General features: G+C 40.2%; 1 protein-coding gene across 2 annotated transcripts in view; it reads right to left on the minus strand.

Moving 5' to 3' along the window:
* Positions 1-25756, minus strand: part of SORT1 (sortilin 1) — a 67133-nt gene that overhangs the window by 34008 nt on the left and 7369 nt on the right. For both annotated transcript variants that reach the window (XM_027058415.2, XM_027058414.2), the window contains exons 2-3: positions 10427-10486; positions 8915-8988 (exon numbers count right to left, since the gene is read on the minus strand). In XM_027058415.2, coding sequence (XP_026914216.1) covers positions 8915-8988; positions 10427-10486 — 134 coding nt within the window. The remainder of the gene's footprint in view (positions 1-8914; positions 8989-10426; positions 10487-25756) is intronic.

Below are 25756 nucleotides of genomic sequence, written 5' to 3' on the forward strand. Positions count from 1 at the left end.
TGGTCAATGAGGACACTGCTGGGCTCCTGCCTGCCTTCTGTTCCCCCTTCCCACTGGCTTGGCTGAGGCGCTCATCCTCCCCTGAACAGCCTCAGGGGGGCTGATTCCATCTCTAGCTCTGGTGGTGGGCCTGATTAGTCTGAAGGAAATTGCATTCCCTTACCAGTGATGGGATCAGAAATGGGGAGTGTCCCAGGATGAGCCAATAAGACCAAAGAGGGGAATTCGGAGTCTTTTAGGAAACACATTTCTTTACACTTAAGATAGCCACCTGACAAAATGATGTCTCCTTTTAGATCAGTGGTTCTCAATCAGTGTATTTTTGCCCCCCACCCCCATCCCTAGCTGCAAACGTTTGGTAACATCTTGAGACATTTATGATTATCAACAACTCAGGGGTGAGATGCTACTGGCATCTAGTAGGTAGAGGCCAAGGTTTCTGCTGAACATCCTACAATGCACAGGACAGCTTCACAATGAGAAAAAATTATCTGGTCCCAAATGTCAGTAATGCAAAATTTGAGAAACCCAACACTGTAATATGTGAACACAAAGCAAAAAATTGCTACAGGCATTCTGACACAACGAGAGTGTAGCTTGAAAAATAAGCCAACATACATGGAGAGAACTGCTGAGGGGATTCTGGAATTCCAGAGTCTGTGACATTGGACTGAATAACTTCTGTATTAGTTATGCGCCATTAATTCCCTTATTATTTAAGCTAGTTTGGGTTGAGATGTCTGTTAAATGTAGCCAAAGGCCTCCTAACTAATCTGTTAATGCACAGTACACATGATAAAGCTGTAAACTCAGCAGCAGGAGTCTTAAAGTCCTCCACTTCCAGAGGCTGCCGTCCCAGGTACCGGCCTCTAGTGCACGCAGCACACAAAACACAGCTAGGGAAAACAAACGCACTTAATCTCATCTCTTGGGTTGTCAAAGCTTTCCCCCAAGGTTCATTCCAACAATGTCTTTGAGAGGTATTCAATTTCGTGTTTCGATTTTGAAAATTAAAAGCAAAAAAATCAGTAGCTCTCTACCTCTGACGGGTTTAATACTGTGTGCAGTTCTGATAAAACATGACATAGAATGTGAAATCTGCACATTCACTGAATCTAAATGTTCATCAGTGAAGACCACCATGTTTTGCAAGTCAACTGCCCGGTGATAAGTGCAACGTGCAGTGGTCTTCACCAACAGAATAGACGACTTAACAGATGGCACAATTTTGGTAGCAGCCTCAACAAATAATCACAGAACCACAGAACATGAGAGATACAAGGGACTGGGGACATTTTGTCCGACTACCCTCACAGATAAGGAGGTTCAACGGGAGGCAACTGTCAAAAGTCTATGAGTTAACTAGGGGCAATTCTAGTTAACTGAGAATTCTTTACAATTCTTGTAAAACTACAAGCAATTCTCTTAACTCTCAGCCCCATACTAGACCAACTTTTAATTATTTGTGAGTTTTTCTCTTACAACCTGCAGTCTTCCGCTACCTTGCCAGGGCTTGTGGCCTGGCAGTAGAGATGGGCTCAGAGGAAGTTGAGAGCAGACAGGAAGGCAGTATTTGTGAGTGTTTGCATAGGTATGCAAAGCAAATTACATGTGACTTTAGGTTGTCTGAATAACTCTTCCCATTTCTTAACACACACACACACACAGAAGATTCCTAAACAAACTGGGGATTAGGCAGTGCCCAACCAATTCCTTTATTACCCTTTCCTTGGCTTTGGAGTACAGAAAGTATTCTTATCTTCCAGACAGCAGGTCAAGGGATATGCACGAACAATTCATAGCTCTACAATGTACATATCATCAATCGCTCAGACAACCATCTAAAGGAGTTTGTAGTTCCTTGCTTATCACCAGCTTACAAATCTCCCCTCCTTCATGACATCCCCAGGGAACCTCCACAAACCTGTTGGCAAGTCTGCTTGCTTTTTAAGAACTTGGCACAACAAAACATATCCCTGCCCTTCAGAAAGAGAAAGCAACAATGCACAAAACAAAAAATCATCTGTGACATGACCTTAGCCACTTAAAAAACAACTGGAGTACAATGGACTAGTATCAACCTGCTAGGATTTAGGTAGGGTTCTGCTAAGACCACATAAGGCCAAGGAATACATTTCAATATAACACTTTATTTTATTATTTTATTTTTTTTCTTGAGAGACAGTGTGCATGTAAGTGGGGAGGGGCAGAGAGAGAGGGAGAGGGAGAATCCCAAGCAGGCTCCATGCCCAGCGTGGATCCCGAGGCGGAGCTCGATTTCACAACGGACCATGAGACCACGGCCTGAGCCAAAATCAAGAGTTGGACGCTTTAACCAACTGAGCCACCCAGGTGCCCCAAAACTTTATTTTAAAGTAATTTTATTTTCTATCAGCACATTTATCCACACACAACATGTATCATGAAAAGGAAAACAACGAAACATTTTGAAAAATAAATCCATTTTCAAATTCCATAGGATAATGAATAGCATTATAAACAGCAGTCAAATGATAAGTTAACAAAACCCTGTGAAACCACCTGCTTTAGGAACAAGTCTTTTGAACAAAAAATAACCAATTTCTTGTTGCCAAAAAGAAATGATCACTTATGCATGTATCTGTGCTGTAAACATATGCTTAACAATATGCACGTGTTTACAGCTCAAGAAACTGTTAAAATAAAAATATTATTGGAATATAATCTAATAACCCCAAAGAACAAGAAAACTCTAGACATTAAAATAAATGAAAAAAAAAAAAAGTAATCCTCACATGGAACTTCTAGTAAAAGCATGCAAATTCCTAGCAAGATGAAGGACTCAAAAGAGGGTTTTTCCAGAAGACTCATATATTGACACTCAACCCCAATGTCAACAGCCAAAAATTACATCCTTGTTTTTGAACACTTTTCATTTACAATACATTGGAACTTGTAATACCAGGCATTTGAACTGCAGACATTTAATGAAATGGAACAGTATAAGAGTTCTACAATATCTCAGATAATCTTACATTTTAATTTTCTCAACAATCAAACAAGCATAGATATCCTTGTCTGCTTGGCTTTCAGGCCTAACCATTTTTCTGTTTCTTTAGTTCATTTCTGCCATGATTAAGTTGCTATAAATTGCAACATAAAAGCAACAAAGATGACAATAAACTTAAAAAAAAATAACTACACTTTTGTCGTTTTCACTAATCAGGAAAGCTTACACACTAGATCCTGATTGTTCACGGACTCCGTATGTGCAAATGTGACTACTCACTCAAATGTATTTGTAACCCTAAAATCAATACTCATGGCACTCTGGCAGTCATTTGCAGGCATGCACAGAGTGACAAACATCTGAGTAACCCAGCGTGCCCATCCCCAGCTGAGGTCCAACGGGGAGCTGCTCTGCCTTCTTGTTCCAGCTCTAATACTGCAAATAAGGGTATTCTTCACAGTCTATTTAGCACCACGCCTTCTGCATTTTTGCATTTTTTGTTGGTTATTCTGCTGTTTAAAATACCCCTTAGCACAGTGTTGAAGGGCTACCTAGTGTTCCTGCACACAAGAAGGCTTTGATGTGCCTCATGGAGAAAATAAAGGAGTTAGATAAGCATCTTTCGGGCAGGATCTGGTTGTGAGCTCAACGTTAATGAATCAAGATATATTAAATAAGTAAGGTATCTTTCAACAGAAGCACACACAAAACAAGGTTACGTACCGACCAACTGACAAAAATGAATGTTGTGACCAGAGGTTTGCAGGAGCCTAAACCTTTCTTTCTTTCCCCTAGGAGCAATGGTTCAGTATTCACTAATTCAGCGTTCAAGGAGACTTTGTAGAAAAATGAAAATCAGCTGTACTGAGATTTCCAGTTAAAAGACCAATAGGGAGAATGTAGCATATTAAAATGTGGCTACATAATTACAGACCTCAAATCATAGACCAGCCAGTAAAATGGGCAGAATGTGAATTTACATTAGGCTGAAAAAAAGACTTTTTATTTAACCCCGATTGTCTAATGCTAATTGTCTAATGTCTTTTAATTCTTTTTTTAATCCTTATGCAAAAAAGGATACAGGTTTTCTGTAGAAATTTTGAAAATATAAGTGGGAAAATAAAAAGGGTAAGATATTGTGGATAAGATCCCAGAACTTTTTTTTTAAATGTTCATTTATTTACTTTGACAGAGAGCACGAGCAGAAGAGGGGCAGATAGAGATGGAGAGAGAGAATCCCAAGCAGGCTCCAAGCTGTCAGAGCAGAGCCGGACATGGGGCTCAATCCCACCAATGGTGAGATCATGACCCAAGCCGAGTTTAAGAATCAGATGCTTAACCAACTGAGCCACCGAGGTGCCCCAAGTCCCAGAACTTTTCATCACAAGGAACATGAGAATGTACCCAGTGTCCTTATTTTGCTTTGGTTGACAAGGCAATGCAATAGGTATTTTCATGGGAATATTTCCTACGTGATGAAAACCACCTAGTTTCATGATTTTTATATGCCTTAAGTTTGTAAAAGTGAAGTTTTAGTAAAAATGCCATCATCATACATTTTAATAAACTTTTTCTTTAAGGAAAAAGAACAGTAAAATATGTTTTAAAATGGACTTTATGCTACCCTTGTAGCATATGCAGTCATTGTTAATAATCTACTGCAGTGAAAACTGAACCAAGCATAATGGTCTTGTATGACATTTAAAGAATGTCATACAAGATGTCTTAGAGAAGCCAGCTTACTATACTTTAATATCTGTTGTATACCTTTAAGTTTACCTTTCAAGTAACATCCTCAAAAATTTATACTGACTATGGAATAAACTTTAATTTGAAATTTCTTAAGATGCCCTTACTAATTTCCAAAAGTTGTACAACTCTCAATAGGAAATAAAATAGCAGCAGTTTTGCGGTAATTAGGTACAGAATTTTGATGCACAATAATGCTTACATGTGTCTCACTAAGTTGATCTTACAACGAAAAGTTAGCCTCAAGAGGCCATAAAACAAAAGGGTGCAAAATATCTTTCAGTTGCCAAAAACCAAATTATGTTTACCACAGATCTAGTTCATTTCCTTTTTAACTTCACATTTGAAAAAGGCAAATGAACTTTACAACCTATTATATAAATTATTCCTTAACAGAGAATCAAAATTTAAACTATTTAAATATAACTCTTTTAATTGAAGAAACTATTATTCAATTTTACCTAATCATTAATGCCTAGGGCTTTTATTTATTTCCCAAATCTTCCCATAATTTTTTATTTTTTTTAAACGTTCATTTATTTTTGAGAGAGAGAGAGAGAGAGAGACAGAGAGAGACAGAGAGAAAGCGAGCACGCGCACGAGCACCAGAGGGGGAAGGGCAGAGAGAGAGGGAGACAGAATCTGAAGCAGGCTCCAGGCTCTGAGCTGTCAGCATGGAGCCCGATGCGGGGCTCAAACTCATAAACCGTGAGATTGTGGCCTGAGCCCAGGTTGGAAGCTTAACTGACTGAGCCACCCAGGTGCCCCACCCACAATTCTTTTTTATAACCTAAAGACCAACGTATACTTCCCTCTAACTCAGCGTAGGTAACAAAGCTTCTTTCTAATCCTGTGAGCCTCTGGGCCCTACTACTCAGAGCAGCTGGCATGTGAGGAAAGTGCCTTTTCTTTGAACCCCAAATGAACCTTTGACCACATAAGATTTGGTACGGAAAGATAATCCAGTAAGTAATATAATCATGGGAGCTGTAAAAAACAGAAGAGTCTCAGAGTGCATTGAAAAGGCTTTTATTTTATTTTTCAGTTGGGCAACCTCCCCCTGTTCAGGACTCATCTTAATCGAACTGCCCCCTCCCCTCCAAAGCAACACGTGCCTCTTGGCTGGCACGTTCAACAACATGAGTCACTTCACAGCAGCCAGGCCAGCCCAGGGGGAGAAGCAATGAGGCATATTTAAAGTTTCCACCTAAACTCTGGAAAAGGTCTCACTTCACAGCAGGGAGGAAATAATTAATATTCAAAATGACCTTGGCAAAAACAAAAAACAACCAAACAAAAACCCTGCTGTGCAACATGAAGCAAAAGAACCTTAGTAACATGAGACTATCAGAAACAAATAGCACTGCCCTCTGGTAAAATGTATGTTAGGGGTTTCTCACAAGACTAGACAAGTATAGGATGAAAAGGGCTGAGTCAGATGGTAGTAGGTATTTTAACAGTGACATTTAGCGATACTGTTTCTGTTTTGGTTTTGGCTGCCTTAAAGTAAACACAAAATTGAAAAGCAAAAGGATGGGAAAAAAGAGTCATGAAAATACATTTTACTCCCCCTGGGTATGACTCATGAACCTGTCAGGAACAGTTCTAGCCACACGATTAAAGAGCAACATAGAGAATAAAAAGTGAATTCAGAAGGCAAGCAAATAAGTGATGCAGACAATAGGGATAGAAGGTAGTTCAACCTGGAGGAGGAAGAGTTTAGTAAACAGCCTTCACAACATGGCTCTTTGGAATCAATAGGAGAGGATTTGCTACTAAAAAATGAACTGGAAATCAGCACCTTCTACGACACATACATGTGTGATATGTATCACAGCAGCATTAGTAATCCTGAAAAAATTAGCTACAACCTGAGTTTCCAAGAGGATAGTGATTAAGTAAATTCTGTCAATCTAACAAAAATGATGAGTTACCAGCAAAGGGGATATGAAAAGTATCGTGGTATGAACATTCACCAATCAGAATGGGTACAGGCTGTGACACGAGGTGTTAGTAAGACTTGCATATTGGCAGCGGCAAGGGGATGTGTGCATTTGTAGAAGCCATGGAAGCATCTGGGGGCAGGCAATCACTTTTTACCAACTGGCACAGGAGGCTTTCAAATTCATTTTAACAACTGGTACAGCAGTGCCAGAACAGGCTGGCTACGAGCCATCCCTGGCTGTTGGCACGGCAGCAGCTGACCCCACCAAGTTCTTACTCCACGCCAGCCACTGCAAAGCATAACTTGCAACAGTTACCATTAGTAATGGTAATGGTCTATGATGACCATTGTTATCATCTTTCTTTTACAGATGACAAAACATTTAGGGAGACTAAATGACTTGTTCATTCTGCTTGCAAATAAATGATAGTGCTGAGATTCAATCCCAGGCCTATTTGCCAACAGAATCTGGCAACTTTACCCTGCACCATGCTGCTTCCCAAGACTACGTGGCCATACGAATAATATTAAAGGGGAAAATCAAGATAATAAACTGCAAATAAGTTAAGATTATACCTTACGGTGAACTTTTTTCTTTTAAAATTTCCAAATGTCTTATAATACGGTTGTATTCCTTTTATAATGAAATGTAAATTGGTAAGAAAAACTGTATTATATGGAAAGATTTTATGACAGCAAGTTTTTTTAAACACTAGAAAGAGTTACAAATTTTTTAAATGTAGTTTTTCCTTTCCCAAACAGGATACTTTTCATCTGTCTGAAATGTTTCAACCGCTGTTCTAAATGAATAAACAAAATCACCTATAAATTATAGCCCTTTCTAGCACTGGGATTCTACAATGTGTTGTCAATCTTTATCAAATAAAAAATAATATCAGCCTAAAAATTATAGAGAAGCCAAGACATGCATTCATTCAATTAGTATGTACTGCTTGCCTGCTATGAGTCAGCTGTTTGGCTGGTTGTTGGAGAACCGGGAGTTAGTCAAGAACCTTGCCTTTATGGAGCTTACAACAATTCCAGATGGCAATTCCTTCTTAGCAAATTTTTAAGCCAACATCACTGTGTGGAAGGGCAGAGAGCACTGGCTCCAGGCTTAGTAGCAGCAGTCAGTGATCATGCCTACTAGGGAGGGGAGGGGAGGTTGATCCATCTCAGAGCTTCAACATGGGTTCACTCCATGTTGAAGTGAATGCCAACAGTCAGATAAAGAACACTGAGAGAGTACAATGCTCCCGGGAGCCCTACAGGTAGTTTTTATGTCATCTGCTGGGATGCCATATTCTTTAGGTCCCTTGGGGAAAAATGGGATAGGCACAAATGACTGAGAAGACAATCAGCAATTTCTGAGAGTTGGCTGGTCTTGAATCTCATAATTAAGGGAAAGAACCTACTATTTAACCAACCTGTATCTTTGAAAAGACAACTCTAAAACCTTGTGAATGTCACAGTATAGGTTATGACTCCTGAACACACACTGCCAGCCACCATCATTACCAACGTGAACACTATTAGGCACGTGGGTTAGGTCTGACCTGAGGACCTCCTCCTGATCTGGAAACAATCTGTTTAGGGCTTAAAATAGGTACCCATTTTTCTAAATGTTTGGTTATTTACTTTGAGAGAAAGAGAGAGGAAGAATCCCAAGCAGGCTCCATGCTACTGAGTGCAGTACCCGATGCAGGGCTCGATCCCATGAATCGTGAGATCATGACCCGAGCCGAAATCAAGAGTTGGATACTTAACCAACTGAGCCACCCAGGTGCCCCAGTATCCATTTTATTGTAAGATAAATCACATTCACTTAGGAGGTATAGTGAGGACTATAAAAACCATTTCAGGGACATAAAAACCATTTTGTGCTATCGTAGGGATATAAAAAATCATAATAAATAGAAAGATGGCTAAAGTCTATGCTACTTTCCCACAGATAAGTACCCATTGAAATTAACAGACACATCCCTATGGACTCTTCCTTCATCTTCCTTTATTGTTTTGCCACTCAATTATGTCAGCCTCATCTCCTTGGAACTAGATCCCTTTTCATATTTCTTCAGGTTGTTAAGTAGGCACTCAGTGTGCTGAGTGTGACAGTCTGGTGAAAATTTAAGATGCCTAGAAGATCCTTTAAATCAGCTTTGAGACTCCATCAAGTCTATAAAAGTAGATATGCTACTCAGCCAATGCCCCAGCCACGTTATACATCTCACCTTCGATATAGCTTGGACTGTCCAAAAGTCATAATTACCAGTGGTACATGGAAGGTAGTCAAGACTAGAATGATCTGGGAAGAGACAAAAGCATGCAGTCAATAAGAAAGATAGTCTAATTACATGTCTGCATGTGATGGGATTAAATCAACATCTAAGAGGCTGCCAACAGCCCTGGTCTGTAGTAGCCTGTACTGTTAATATCAGAAAACCAAGACATACCAAGTTACTAGGGCTCACAATGATTCAAGATCTCAACTCATTTTGTTGAAATGGTCCCATCACATACACTTGTAACAGTGAGGCAAAAGTAATCAACTACACATTATAATAAAGGAAGGGTTTAACCACTTTGTATCTCTATTATTGTAAGATATTCTCAGGTAAAGATCATCTCTCTTCCTGCTTACAGAGCCTAGAATAGTACGGGCGCTCTAATAGAAGTCACGGTGTCATATACATCTGTCCTTTCCTTCTTCTCCTTGCTGTTATTTCTCCATGAAGTTAATTTTTTAAATAACTATTTTTCTAGACAAAAATATGCATGGAGAAAAGATTCTGACAGATTAGCACAACAGGCTAAGGAGTCTCAGGTAGCCATGTAACAAGAAATCCTGGAGATGCCAACTCTCTTAGATAAATGGATAAATCATGGAAATTGGCATACAACCCAAATTTTAGAAGAAACTAAGACATGATTAAAGAGACAGTCTACCAGAAGTTTTAAAATTAATTAAAGTAAGTAATTTGTAGCTTGCTTTTCAACATCAAAATTATTTCTTTTGGTTCCTGATATAGCCATCACATGCCTAAATGCTACGATACATACATTACCAGAATCCCAGAGGGTATGAGCTGTGGTCCCTGACCTTGTTCAGACAGCAGGGCACAGAGCCAGGTAACATCAAGCCTAGATTCAAGACCTGAGGCCACCCTCAGCACACCCTCCTACTGGGAGACTGTCTATACTAGCAGGGATAAGGGGCTAAAGAACTCTCCTTTCACGCCCCTGATCCTGGCAGCGGCTTCTCTGTGGTGGGGAAGGAACAACAGAGGGAGCTGAGCAACCATGAGCCCATGGGCGCCACAGTCCTTCAACACTAACTGTGGGAAAGGACACAGGAACAATACAGTTTGGAGGAAAAATGCCAAGATGTGCAATGTGCAGTTTTCCGCTTCTACACAGGGGTTTTCCCAAGTATTGTGAGGCTCCCGTCTCAGCACATGGCACTCTCCTTTCTCTTTCTTCTTCTTGCTCATCTTGATGCCAAGCAGCCACCAGAGACTAAAATGGTGTCTATCTTCCTATTATGGAAGAAGGCGGTCACAAGATGCTTCCAGTTCTAAAGCAAAACCAAACCAATCATTGTCCTGAAAGTCGGTACCGCAAACATGCATTTTCTGCAACTGAAGTTGGAGACTATTTCAGGAAGTAACAACATTCATTGCTTAAACTCCTAAAATCAACATCTTCTTGCTACGCTGAATTAACAGACTCAAAATACTACTTACCCCAGTGCCATCTCCAACCCAGGACAAGGATACTGAGACACTGAGATCATCAAACACATGCTACAAGGAAAAAGAAAATTCATTTAGAAATGACATCTGTCTTTTGATCTTTGACTTCCTTAAATAATTCAGAACACTATTACTTTCAAAGTAATTCAGTTCATAATTATAAGGGGATACGGATTCCCAGAACAAAATTTGGAAGAGACAGGACTGAACTACTTAACCCAAATTACAAACAACTTGGACATTTTAATTCTCTCTCATACAAAGTAAGCCAAGCAGATGAGTTTTCTTACTGCACCAGATGGGGAGATGGAATAATCTAATTGCTTTCTCCAACAGGACTAAATATAAAGATACAGAAAGTATTCTTAGGATGCTTTAAAACAAGAGATCACAGCCCACATTGACAGATATAATTGTAACCCAATCAGCATAATTTACATTTTTCAAGGCAGCCTTCACAGTACAGCTGAGCAGTTAATAGCTGGATTCCTTTGGCTCCTAGGTTAACTCACTGACCCAAAATGACAAGGGACAGAATCAAAGAGCCAATGCGCTACTTCACCTTTATTTAGTGATGATGATGATTATGATAGAAGAACAATCTTAACTGTCGTGGTAAGAGTGAGGAGAAAGAAAAGGGAAAGCTGGTGTGTTAATTCCAAGATATGGTAAGCATGTTGGACTATAGTTATAATCATCATCATAGATGCTTTAGGGTTTTGGTTTTCAAATACTTTCTTTATAAAATAATACATATCCGTTATAGAAAATGTAGGCAATAGTAGGGAGGTATGATAAGGAAAATATAAACCATTTGTAACCCTATCGTGCAGAGATAATCAAGGCTAACATTATTTGTATAATCTACTAGTTTCTATCATTTTTTAACTGAAAAAGAAAGAATTCCAAAAAGGCAACAATGGCACTTGGTAAAAATTTCCAACCATACACAAATATATACAGTTAATCCTTGAACAATGCGGGGGGGTGGGGGATGGTCAGGGGTGCTGACCCCCTGGTACAGTCAAAAATCTGCATATTACTTTTAACTCCCCCAAAACATAACTACTAATAGGCTACTGTTGACTGGAAGCCTCACCAATATCATAAACAGTAGATGCACACATATTTTGTATATGTATTATATGCTATATTCTTATAATAAAATAAGCTAGAGAAAATAAAACACTATAAAGGCAATCATAAGGAAGAGAAAAATACATATACAGTACTGTACTCATCAGAAAAAATCACGTGTAAGTGGACCCATGCAGTTCAAACCCATGTTGTTCACAGGGCAGATGTATAGTAAAAAGTGAAGATACTTCCTGTCCCTCTGCCACATGCCCCACCACCTCAAGCCCCACCCTCCGAGCAGTTAATTAGTCTAGTATTTAGTTCTACTAAATGGTGACAATTACGTGCTTTTCTCTTACAAAGACATATATCTTATTAAGTTTTTTCATCTTAAGCATGCCCTGCCTTTCTGAGTATGAGCAGTTCCTTAGAAGCAGAGGCGATAACTTTATACTTGTTGGTATTCCTTATGCCTACCACGATACTTTACACACTCAATAAGCATTTGTTGAAAATGATTATACGTCCTTCCCAAACCACCAACTCAGTCTCAAAATAGAACATGTCTATAAATGGTGGGAGGCCAGCCGCTTGGTCACTCAAGCCGCTACCCCAACAGAGAGGTCTGAAGAGACAGGACTCAAAACACTAACTGTTTTGCTTATCTTCTAATTTTCTTTCGTGGTTCTCCTGAAAGGGCTTCTGAATTCACCTATGCTATTTCCCCTCTGGACTGTAAGTATCTTTGAAGTCAGCAGAAGCTCTTGTACAATCAGTGCCTCACAGAGGGCCTGACTAAATGCTGGTTAACTCTCAAATGCTCAGGCAGAGCTTCTCACAGCCTCTGCAGAACAGAAAGGCCATTCATACATGTAAGCTGGCCGAGCATCTGAGAAAACGTAGGGCTGCTAGAGACATCTGGAACCAGAAGCTTAAAAACTGACACAGCAATGTGTCTTGTAAGATACTGCACACAGAGCAAGACAGCATGTTCTCTTGAGTGAGAATATAGTGTCTGAAATTACATCAATGAGCTCCTTGAGGAACAGGAATATCCAGAGCTACCACAGGCACCAGAAAGACCACATGGCCTCACAGTCATCTAAACATAGGCTATCTTTCCAAGGAAGGCTCTGGCCCCCACAACTGACTAGGATATACGAAAAATTCCACCACTGGAGTCCTGGCTATCTTGATCAGGCCACAGTATAGTTAGTCTTGAGCCAATCATGATCTACAACTCTCACTTTTCAGACAAAGCTCTACACACCTGACCTAGTCAATGCATTACTCACATGTTCCTGTTGCCCAGTCACAGAAGAAGGAGGATTATTAGCTATCACTAGCAACTCCCAGCTTCACCTGAACAACTCAAAGGATGGCTGACCTCATTTATCATCCAAAGAGTTCCTCTGGAAATACAGGCCAGGTTTATTAACTATAATTGTGGTCTTCTGCTACCCTTAACCTTCCCTCTCTTCCCTTCCCAATAACCAATTACATTTTACTTTTGAAAACACATACACTCATTGAAAAACACCCATCCATCCATGGCAGAAGCAACTAACTTTTTTGGGGGGAACAGGAATTATTTCTCATTCTGTATGAGGACCAGGTTCCAGTCTTTAACATTCTCATTCTAGTGAAAGTCAAAGACAAAAATGAAATCAGATCTAACAACAGATCAAACCTCAGGTGGAAAGAAAAGGTCATATGGAAAGAAGACAGATCCAGGAGCGTTGGGGGACCAAGAGCACAGATACAATCCTACTCCTGCAAAGAGAGAAGAATTATGGATGGCCAGGAAAGGGTGGGCAACCTGGTCATGGTTAGGAGACAGAATTCACAAGTGTTGGCAAAAGGCCATCAGTTCATATGGTTAATCATTTATCACACTTGGTACAATGTATATGTCACCCTATGTTGCAGTGGCATCTTAAAATGTTTCAAAATATGTGTTACTTTTAATTACAGCAACAAGAACCTTGTCTGCCTCCCTCACTAGACCTGAAGCCCATGTCGTGCAGGGACAAAACCTTCATTTTAGGAACTAATATACTACATAGCATATGGACGGCACTCAAAACATCCAATTCATTTTCTTTAAGAACTATTTGTGGGGACGTCTGGGTGGCTCAGTCAGTTAAGCGTCTGACTTCAGTTCAGGTCATGATCTCACAGTTTGTGAGTTCAAGTCCCGCATCGGGCTCTGTGCTGACAGCTCAGAGCCTGGAGCCTGTCTTCAGATTCTGTGTCTCCCTCTCTCTTGGCCCCTCCCCTGCTGGCGCGCTCTCTCTCTCACAAAAATAAATAAAAAACATAAAAAAAAAAAAAAAAAGAACTACTTGTAAAGCTCTGAAAAGGCAGATGATGAAGTGAAAAGGCCAGACCCACTTAATTTCTCTATGATGGGAAGGAGTATGAAATGTAAAGTTATGTTCTGAGAGGATTTCTGCCTCTGGCCAAGGTGAAGTCACAAGGTCCAGATTTGCCTTCCCACCTGAAACAACCCCCCCCCCCCCGCCAAAAAAAAACCCCCACAGAATATGTAAAACAATAGTTTTCAAGACACTGGATCTCAAGGCAATGATCCCAGAGAGATGGGAAACAAATAAAGGCCTCCCTGGCTTACTGCATGGAAAGAATTTCCAGACCATAGTGCAGGGGAGGGAAACTCAGGCAGAGCCCAGAGGTCTGAAGGGATGAGCTGATAGTCTGGGGAGGCCACAGAGGCTGGAGTTCAGTAGTAGAGTGCTAGAGAGGCAAGAGCTGGACAGAAAGAAAACTCTGGAGATCTACAGATGGAGGCTTCCCAACCACCCTGCCAAGCCTTCAGCTGAGTCCTCATCAGTGCATGCGTGTGAGGAAGCTACCTGAGACCAGGGAAAGGTCCACCTGAAAGGACTGAAGGAGACCATATGTGGCCCTCACCCAGGAGCAGAAATAATTCCTGCTCCCAACAACCAAAGGAGAAAACCTCATATTTCACAAGGAATTAGAGAGAATACTTGGAAAAACTCTACTTTACCAATGAAGAAAAATTAACCCTTGTCTAAATGCTGTTCTGGTCTTGCCTTAAAAGCTTACCAAAACAAAACAAAAAAAAAAACAAGAACAAAAAAGGACCAATCCGTTTCCAAGGAACCTAACTATGTGCCAGACCAAAGTTCAAGATATTTATAGGAATATAAAAATATCTAGCACTGAAGAAAATAAAATTCACAATATCCAACATTCAATCAAAAAAACCAGGCGTGCAAAGGAGCAAGGAAACAGGACCCATAATGAGAAAAATCAATCAAGCTGACCCAGAAATCACACAGATAATAGAATAGACAAGGACATTAAAAGAGCTGTAATTATACTCCGCAGGTTCAAGAAGTGAGAGAGTAGATTGAGCATGCTAAATAAAGGCACAGAAGATACAAAACAGACTGAAATTGGACTTGAAGAGATGGGAACTACAGCGTCTGGGATGAAAATTACACTGGATGGCATCTCCAGGAGAGGAGGCACTGCAGAAGAGGACACGAACAGACTCGAAGCCCTACCCATGGAAACCATCCAAGTGAGACACAGCCAAAATGACCGGAAAAATGAACAGAGCACCACTGAGCTATAGAACTTCAAGTAACCTAATATATATGTAATAGGAGTGTCTGGAAGATGTGGGGGGTGGGAATAGAAAAAAACCCTGAAGAAATAAAGAGCCCCGAGTTTCCCAGATTTAATGAAAAGTATCAACCCAGAGAGCTAAGAAGCTCACAAATCCCAAGCTGAAGGAGCACAATGAAAACTACACCAAAGCACATCCTATTCAGAATGTTTAAAACCAGTGATAAGAATTTTAAAAGCACTCAGAAGAAATGACATTACATACAGAAGAACAAAGAATCAGTAGACTTCCCCTTAGACACAATGCAAGCCAGTGGATCAGCATCTTTAAAGAACTAGGGGAAAACTGTAAAGATGGAATTCTATACCCACTGAAAATATTTTTTAAATGCAGGTTTTAGAAAAGGAAGGTTCTTCTCTTCTGAAATTGTTCACTGCCCCTCAGTACTGTATGGTGGGTGTTCCTTCTTGACAGCCACAAGAGAAGGACTACGCCAGTGCAAAATCCCACCTTTCCATGTAAAACCAACCATTCTGGTTCCTAATTATCGCAGTTTACATGATCTCTTCCTAGATATTATTCTCACAGCACTTCTAGATGTTGCTGGTACTATAACTATTTACATATCTGGTTGCCTCTCAAATTACGCTAGGAATTCTTAGATGGCAGGCACTGTGATCTGGTATTACCCATCAGGTGTATCACAAGGTCTTCTATGTATTAAGTGCTCCACAAATATCTCATAAAAGTCTATTCACAAACTCTTGCTACCAACATTATTGACCTGTCTGTAATCTTCCTTCTACCATGATTACCAACATTTCAGTAAATAATGGCTAAACAGGGTTTCTCCCTACACCTCTGCCAGCCAGAGCACTGTGGCCACTAGGATATGTTCCTGGGTGCTCACACCTACAATAGGGACCTCACTCCTCTTTCCCTTTATAGTTACCATCAACTCCATATGGCCCAAACTGGTAAAGATGCCCTGAACACATCAAAGTGTTTGGAGACACTGGCCAGGGGTAGACTACACAGAAGAGAAATCCAAACATTTGAGTACAAAGAAACAATGGTCTGCATACTGAGATTTAAGCAGGGCTTACAGAGGTGGGAGCAGATACAAGCAATAGCAAGACGGCGCGGGAATGTTGTTGTGCGGTAGAACACACACAAAGATACGTGTAAGCATTCTGAAAAATTTCAAAGGATAACACAAATAGCATATTAATACCATCTATAGTAAAGTACTGAGTGTGCAGTAGATGCTGTAAGTGCTTGTTAAAATAAATAAAAATTTTAAGATCAGGATAGACAAGTTATGGTAAGAATAGAAGGAAAATAAAAATACAGAAAAGGAAATGTGAGAAGAAAAGTACTTCTGCTTGAAATACCCAAAGAAAACAGAGACGAGGCCACAAGATTACGTGCTCAAATAGGCAAGGTTTCCAATGGTATATACAGCTGAACTTAATCAACCCATAAGTTATGGCTCAATTGTTCAAATCAAAGCAAAGTTAAGATGAATAAAAGAAATATGAGCCGAGGACAAAGCTTTGTGGCTACAAAGAAGTGAAAGGCAGAATAATCCCTTTAAGAGGAGAAAACCCCAAACCTTCAGAACAGTATTACCAATGAATAGCCCACAATATTAAAATACTGAACATATGAAAACATGTAGGAGTCAAGAAGTCCAGCCAACAGAAGGTAGAGGGAATGTCTACCTCAAGCACTGTTGTAAAAACGATGTTATGTGTTAGCTGTATGCCTGACAACTGAAACGGAGAAGGTGGGGAGAATTGAAGCATGTTTTATTTCTGGAAAACAATAGCTGTGTTGCTCCAAAGTAGTATGCCTAAGAGGTAGATTACTTAGCACAAAGAGAACATGATCTGGCCACTTCATATTGCTAAGCACTCAGCCAAGTGTACAATCTAGAAGCAGGTCAAAATTAAGGGAAACCATGTAAAAATGCTATCTATGTGATGAGCAATCCAAAAACCAGTATCCAGTGGGACCACAGAGTAACTACAGTAATTCAGACTACTTAATCATACCCTACAGAAGGAAGCTCAGAAACGAAGCAATTTAAGACTGGCTATGTAAAATGTCAGTCTGATTCTATCAGGAGCAGGTAAGCATGAAATTTGCTACTTCTAGAGACAGACTTACTAATCTCCTAACACAGTTACTGGCACAGGAACAAGACAGATCAATGGAACAAAACAAAGTCCAAGACTGGACAAGGTTTCTTTTAGTGTATGGTGAAGCTAGCATTTCAAGTTAGTGGTACAAGTGCTGGAAAAACTAGCTATTTGGAAAAAATAAGCTGGATCCCCAAAACCCTTCTTAACCCCACTCCCAAATAAATTCCACATACAGCCAATATTTAAATACAAAAAGTCAAATAATCAAACTCCTAGAAAGATGAGTGACTATTTTTAATCTCAGAACGAGAAGACCATTACAAAAAATGATGCAAAAAACGGAACCCGTAACATAATATAGGGATTACTTTGACTTTATATAAAAATTTTAATGGCAGAAATACCACATAGCAAGTTTGAAAAATGTCAAAATTATTTGCAACATGACAAAGGGTTACTATAGAAAACAGCTGTCAAGTCAATAAGAAAAAGACAAAGGCCTCAAAAGAAAATAGGGAAAAGACACAAACAAGCAATTCACAAAGGACAAGGAAACAGCTCATAACATATGAAAAGCTATTCAATTTCACGAGTAATCCAAAGGAAATCAAAGAAGAATAATGTGATGGCGTTTCCACCTTCCAGAAAAGCTCAACAGAACTTATCCAGTGAGGGCACGGAGACCAGGCACCTGTGTACACTGTCCATGGGAGCATATCAACTGCTACCACTTTTCTGAAGTGATGCTTGGTGATGTGAATCAGAACTCATGCCCATACCCTGTGACCCAACAAACCCAATCTTAGGAATTTATCATAGGGGGTAATTACACATCTTAACAAAAGATGTGTTTGTACCTGGGTGTTTACCACAGCTAACAACTACTGAGCACTTCCTACAGGCCATCTCCATTGCAAAGCATCTTCACACATTATCATTTAATCCATATAACAATCCCATAAACTATCACTGTATCTGTATATTCTAGGTGAGGGATTAAAGCTTTGTTAAATAAGCTATGGTGTGCAATAAAACAACATACCAGGTGCTGCTGAAAATGTTTCAGGTAGTCACTGACATTGCAAGGTACAATATTCCTAATGTGTTGAGTACAAAGCAAGTTATGGAATAGTGTATAAAATCCTGTGTGTGTATTAATGGATAACAGACATCTGAAAGGAGGTCCTTCAAAATTTAACAGCAACTGTCTCTAAGTGGTAGAATTTATGGTGATACTTCTTTATAGTTTTTCTGGATTGACTGAATTACTCCCCTCCCCACCTCCAACTATCAGGAATCACTTTTAAACATAAAACTATAGAAGTTATTTTTATTTTGAAGAAAGAACATATAAAAGGGTGGTATAAAAAGTACACATAGAACATATCAGTTTATTCTTCTATTAATACTGGCTAATGGGGTGTAACAGAAGGTTACAGGACAGGTCAGAGAACCCCGGACCCCCTGTCACACTGACATGGGTGGTCTTGATTTGAGGTAGACTCCCTAATACCACATCTTAACATCATTATTCACCGATATACTCACAATCTTCTGTTCATCACCTGTTGAACAGTGATTTCTAGTGTCCCAGATGGTACTGACAGCCGTTTACTGCCCCCAGTAGGGAAGCTCAGGGCAGCAGGGAATTGCTGGCTGGCATTTATAACCAAATTGGTTTTCAGGGATTCATTATGTTAAGAGAGTAAGGGACAACTCGTAACACCTTCTCTGAAATACATCCACCTTGACAGCTGGTGGTAAGATTTATCCATGCATTTATTGCCTACCATTTTAAAGCCTGAGGTCCACACATTTTAGAGACCATGAATTACCACAAATGTCCATTTCTCTGGTCCTGTGGCCAACTGCTAGTTCCACCTGGAAAAAGAGAAAGGCCACAAACCACAACATTCTTCAAGGGGAGAACTTTGTCTTCACATCTAATTAAACCAGAAGCCTAATTACTGTTGCTATAGCTTGGAGAACTTAAAGTTAGTCCTGACAGTCACTGTAGCTTGGAAAAAAAACAAAAACAAAAAAACAACCACTTGGTAACAAGAAACTTCTGCCCATCTTTAGTTACACACCTGATCAAAAGTAAAATACTGGAAGAACCAACACTGGACAACCAAGTGTGGGTCAGGTTCACAGGGCCAGGCCCAGATGAAAAGGCACTTGCAGATGACCCAACTGTCCTGCCATCAGGAACCATCTCTCTGGCTAGTAAATGAGGGAATGAATCCCATGATGGCATCGTTCACACAGATTCCTTCTTGTGACAAGTACATCTGTGTGTCTACCATGGGCCATGCCCTATTTGGAGCACTGGGGAAACAGACGTAATAATACACATTCTGTGCTTGTGGAGCATTTATACCCCAAAACACACCTCCTACAGAAGTCTAAAAATGAAGGCGAAACATGCTAGACCTTTAATCTATAGACGGCAGCCTGTAATAGTGAAAATAAAACCACAAAAGTGGGTGCAAAAGCCCAGTACAGTTATTAGCTGGTTGGAAAAACAGGCACAAATTATTTTCTCTCTTGGGCATCCATTTCCTCCAGAGTAAAACTGAATTATGCGCCTTCACTCACTGGAATAATAAGAATCAAATGAAATAACATAAAAAGGCAAGGCCCTGGTGATTCCATAAAAGCTGGGAATTTAAGATTCAGGCTTCCAAACCCCAACTAGGGAACACAGGGACAGAAAGGACACAGTGATGTCCAAAAGAGGTCTGGAACACAACTTAGGTGATGCTCTCGCAGGCAGGGAGAAAATCTTAACAGAATTCAGTTCTGTTAAATAAGGCGCTGCAAGGATCATAAAACATGAGCTAAAAATAAGATCACAAATGTTCCAGTTCTCATGGAGACTATTCTTAGAAATGAAACAGCTAAACACCAAATATTACACAAGTTTTCATACCTACTCAATTATTCAGAGTCTTCTGCAAGGCAGGATGATACACAGGAGAGCAATGGGATAATATTCAACCTGAATTTTATTTCCAGCTCTGCTGAAAGCTGTGTGGAGCGTGAGCGACACAACCTAACTTCACCACCAAGGCAAGGGGGCTGGAGTGACATTTCTAGATCTTTAAGATTCTATGACTCATCAATAATTTAACCGCTCAGTTTGCTTTTCCACTGCTCTTTGTTTAAACAAACAAACAAACAAACAAACAAACAAATTCAGCTGCCTGCTCCATAACACTCTAGTGTTGCAAAGGGAGGGTGGGGGTGGGCAACAGCAACCTGCGTTACACAGAAGCCCCAAAGAGCCGAATGCTCACTGGAAGGAAGCAAGGGAGACTTCTGGTGCCAGGGTCTGTGCAGTAGAAATCTATGCATTTGACCTCTAAGATAACCTGTAGACCATCACTCTAAGTCAATTTGCTAAACTTGCTAGAATGGTCTAACATTAGGAATCCATTTTCTTAGTTTACAAAAGAAGCAAATAAAATTTGGGGGATAGTGTATCTCAAGACAGGATCAGCAGCAAAGAGGACCAGGATATTGCAAGGGGTCTATCACTTCTGTAGGAAAAAAAGTAAACTTCAACGAACAGACAACGGGCCGTTCAAAAGGGGAGAAAACAGCTCCACATTCTCAACAGCTCTTGAGGGCATGAATGCCACACCATATTAAAATAATGTGAGGGGTGCCTGGGTGGCTCAGTTGGTTAAGCGACCAACTTCAGCTCAGGTCATGATCTCGCCAACCGTGAGTTGGAGCCCTGCATCGGGGTCTGTGCTGACATCTCAGAGCCTGGAGCCTGCTTTGGTTTCTGTGTCTCCCTCTCTCTGCCCCTCCCCTGCTTGCACTCTGTCTCTCTCTCTCTCTCAAAAATAAATAAACATTAAAAAAAATTTTTAATAAAATAATGTGAGTGGTGGGGCACCTGGGCGGCTCAGTTAGGCGTCCGACTTGATTTCGGCTCAGGTCATGATTTCCGGGTTCGTGGGTTCAAGCCCTGCATCGGCTCTGTGCTGATGGTGTGGAGCTTGTTTGAGATTCTCTGTCTCTGCCCCTCCCCTGTTCGTGCACTCTCTCTCAAAATAAATAAGTAAACATTTTAAAAAAATAACAAAATATGGGAATGCAAGCTGGCGCAGCCACTCTGGGAAACAGTATGGAGGTTCCTCAAAAAACTAAAAACAGGGGCACTTGGGTGGCTCAGTTGGTTGAGCATCTGACTTCAGCTCAGGTCATGATCTCCCAGTCCGTAGGTTTGAGCCCCGCATCAGGCTCTGTGCTGACAGCTCGGATCCTGGAGCCTGCTTCGAATTCTGTGTCTCCCTTTCTCTCTGCCCTCTCCAGGTTGTGCTCTGTCTCTGTCTCTCTCTCTCTCTCAAAAATAAATAAACATTTTTTTAAAATTAAAAAAAAAAAAAAGCAACTAAAAACAGAACTACCCTACGACCCAGCAATTACACTACTAGGCATTTATCTAAGGGATACAGGTGTGCTGTTTCGAAGGGACACATGCACCTCCATGTTTATAGCAGCAACAATAGCCAAAGTATGGAAAGAGCCCAAATGTCCATCGATGGATGAATGGATAAAGAAGATGTGGTATATATATAATGGAATATTACTCAGCAATCAAAAAGAATGAAATCCTGCCATTTGCAACTACGTGGATGGAACTGGAGGGTATTATGCTATGTGAAATTAGTCAGAGAAAGACAAATATATGATTTCACTCATGTGAGGAGTTTAAGAGATAAAACAGGTGAACATAAGGGAAGGGAAGCAAAATAATATAAAAACAGGGAGGGGGACAAAACATAGGAGACTCTTAAATATGGAGAACAAACAGAGGGTTACTGGAGGGGTTCTGGGAGGGGGGGATGGGCTAAATGGGTAAGGGTGTTAAGGAATCTACTCCTGAAATTATTGTTGCACTATATGCTAACTTGGATATAAATTTAAAAAAATAAAATTAAAAAAAAAAAGCAAATAGACTAGAGAACCAAGAATGAAAAAGAGGATACAAATGAGACAATTGCATGAATCTGGGTGAAAGATTACAGTGGCTTGAAATGGAGTGCTAGCCAATGGAAATGGAGAGAAGTAGATGGATTTAAAGTGTGTCTGGTATCAGAAAATACAGTATTTGCTGATAGATTCTACATTGAATGTGAGAGAGAATCAAAAATGACTTGTACTATATTATGAAGAACTTCAGCCTTTTGTGGTCAACCACTGAAGGGACATTTACTGATAATCCTTAGTACCTGGAGAACTTGTATTGTGGGGGGTACAAATAAAAGTAACTCTAATGCTTTAAAAAAATAAATAAATAAAATAACAAAATAAAATAATGTGAGTGGTGGGATAGCATAATTTAATCTCTTCCTAAATGATCCAGGGTCATACTGTTGACTAAGAAGGCAGAGAAATATTTTATAAGAGTTTCCATTAAACAAAAACAAAAAATCTCTAGCATTTAAAAGGATAGGCTTAGTTTTTGAAAAATTCACTTTCATGAGCTAATTCAATTCTGATTATGCCCAATAAATGAGTTAAGTTTCAAAACAGTTAGCATTTACTTTTTACATCCTAGTCCCACTTCGAAGACAAGACAGTGATAAGGGATGGGTCCCAGCTGCCAGCCACTCCCCAGTACAGGTGGGGGCTAAACCCTCACAGCCTCTGCTACAACCACACGGGCCTTCTTCCAGATCCTAGGGCATACCAAGCTCTTTCCAGCCTGAAGCCTTTGAACATATAGTTCTCTCTGCCTGGGATACTCCTCCTGATAAAATTCTATTCATTTTCAAGTATCAATTTAAATAATTTCTCAGTAAGTCCTTCCTAATGCCCCCAGAGTAAAAGGCCCTCTGTCAGTTATTCTCCTGAAGTTACTTTTGTTCTTGTGGGTAGTTACTGTACTTATAATTATGTATTTGTTTAATTTTCATTTTTGTCCTGCTGGTTCATAAAAGGAGGGATCTTGTCTGCTGTGTTTTACCATCACTTCCCAGGACCGATGCCTAAGTTTTGGAAGGCGGGCAATTAGCGACTGTTAAGTACAGAAAACCAGTAATGGCACTGAAGTTTAACTGAGCGCTTATGATATATAACGCACTACTACTTTATAGATGAAGCAGTGGGTTCAAAGAGGTTAAGTCATTTGTCCAGAGTCACAGAGTTTGTAAACCGCAGAGCAAAGATTCAAACTCCCGACTCCAGACCACACACTGCAGTCTCCCCCAGCACTGTATGAGGCAAACGTGGTGAAAGAATCGTGCAAGTATCGCTCCTATCTTTAAGAAGTTTATAATGTGGGGAATAAGAAATTTAATAAATGAGAGTGAATACAAGACAGAATACTACAGTTAAGTGCTAGATCACACGGCATAGTTAAATGTGGTAGGAAAGAACAGAAGAAAGCACCTAGAGCTAGAAGGGCATTCAGATGGGAAGAAAAGCCATGTGCACAAAGATGGAGAAGCAGCCTAGCCCATGATGAGCTCAAGGGACTGGTGAAAAGGTCGCACTAACTGGAACAGAGGGTTAACAGAGGCCAGGAAGTGGTGAAATGTTAGCCTAAAGAGATATGCACATAATAAAAAATAATTCCATTGACATTCTGGTCTGCTCTGCTTCCCAGCAAAGTTCCTGAGAAGTACTGATCACATCTCGTTAATATTTCTTAAAAGTCCACAGAAGATGGCACAGTGCAAAGCTAACAGTGGCTGCTCAGTTACCAAATGAGGGTGAAACAGGCAAGGTGCCATTTCAGGGCTGTCAGCTTGAAACCACGGACGCTAACTCTAATAAACTAAAGCTTAATGAAAGAGAAGTAGCTAAGAAATGATAAGTAGTCTTATTTGTTCTAATTGTGAATTCCTTAAAACTATAAGTAAATAGCTATATATACTTGAAATTAATAGAACCCAATGAGCCAGTAGCTGATGATGGTGGGATTATGATTTCCCCCCTTTCATCTTCCATAGCTTCAGGAACGACACTTTGGTCAAATAATCTCTCTCTCACCTTATACCCTTTTTCTTAAAATCCCAAGTCCAAGGACATAGGTGGTACATATTTATTAATCCAGATTTGGTTCCTGTGAGTAGCCATAATAACTCTCTTAGGAATATTACAGCTATGAAAAAAAAAAAGTTAAGTGCATACCCAAATATTTGAGCATCTAACTGGAACGCATCAGAAGCTGTGTGGAAATAATCATCATAAGATATGATAAAGGATGAATACACACTATATCCCATGTCTCATTTTCTCTTCACAATGACCCTAAGACACAGAGAGTAGTCTACCCATTTTATAGACGAAAAGACTAAGGTTCACTGAGATTAATATGCCCATGATCACCACTGATGTTTGAATCCAGCCAGGTCTGACCTGAGATCATGTTCCCTCCTAACCACTGCCTCAAAAAACTGTCGATCATATTAACAAGTTAAAATTTTGATGTAATCATGAAGGTTATAAAAAGAACACATACGCTTCTCATATTTCTGCCAATCTTGACTCACTTTCCTTCTTGCCACCCCCGCCCAAGCCTGTCACCCAACCCTGCCAAGTGATAAAACCACCTCATCTCATGTATCTCCGCTTATGCACGTGTTCCCCTGGAGTTGGTATTTATCAGGATCATTTGGTTGACATTTGGGCCTGTGGCCTCAAGAACAGATCAACAGGCTTATTAAGAAATGACATATACAACACATATATGGTACTTCAAGGTGTTCAAAACATTTTCTCTTCAAAGCCTCTGATAATGCTCCATTTTATATGATGGGAAACTGAGGTTTAAAAAGGCTGACAGGTGCCTGGGTGGCTCAGTTAGTCAAGTATCCAACTCTTGGTTTTGGCTCAGGTCATTGTCTCACAGTTTTGTGAGTTCAAGACCCATGTTGGGCTCTGTGCCGTAAGCGCGGAGCCGGCTTGGGATTCTCTCTCTGCTTCTCTCTCTGCCCCTCTCCCACTCACATTGTCTCTGTCCTCAAAAATAAATATAAAATAAAAAATAAAAAGGCTAATTGAGTTCTGCTGAGGGTACAATGACCTTAAGGAGCAGAGAAGAATTCATAACTATATGACTTACATCAGGGGTCTATAACCTTGCCTTATCCCTAAAGCAAATGCACTGATTTAAAATGTCTCTATGAAACACTTCCAAATGTAGCACCACGTTGGGACATCTGTGTTCTACTCTCAGTTCTTGGCCCACATGCAAGTAATTTAGCCTCATCAGTAAAAGAGATATGACCAGCTAATTAGCCTAACAATCTATGATTCAAACTGTTTAGCACATTATCAGCAAGAATTCACCCTTATGCTTGTTCACAAATGTTCAGAACAGAGAAATCTGTTCCTCGGCTTCGTCTTATAGCTCCTGGGTTTCTCATGCCTTGGCTTACATCCTCCTCCAATAAGGTCCAGGAGTCCAGGAGTGTTCCTTAGAACCTTCAGCACTTCAAGTATAAAAGGTGGTCTGCA

Source organism: Acinonyx jubatus, chromosome C1, assembly GCF_027475565.1.
Source record: "Acinonyx jubatus isolate Ajub_Pintada_27869175 chromosome C1, VMU_Ajub_asm_v1.0, whole genome shotgun sequence".
NCBI lineage: Eukaryota > Metazoa > Chordata > Mammalia > Carnivora > Felidae > Acinonyx > Acinonyx jubatus.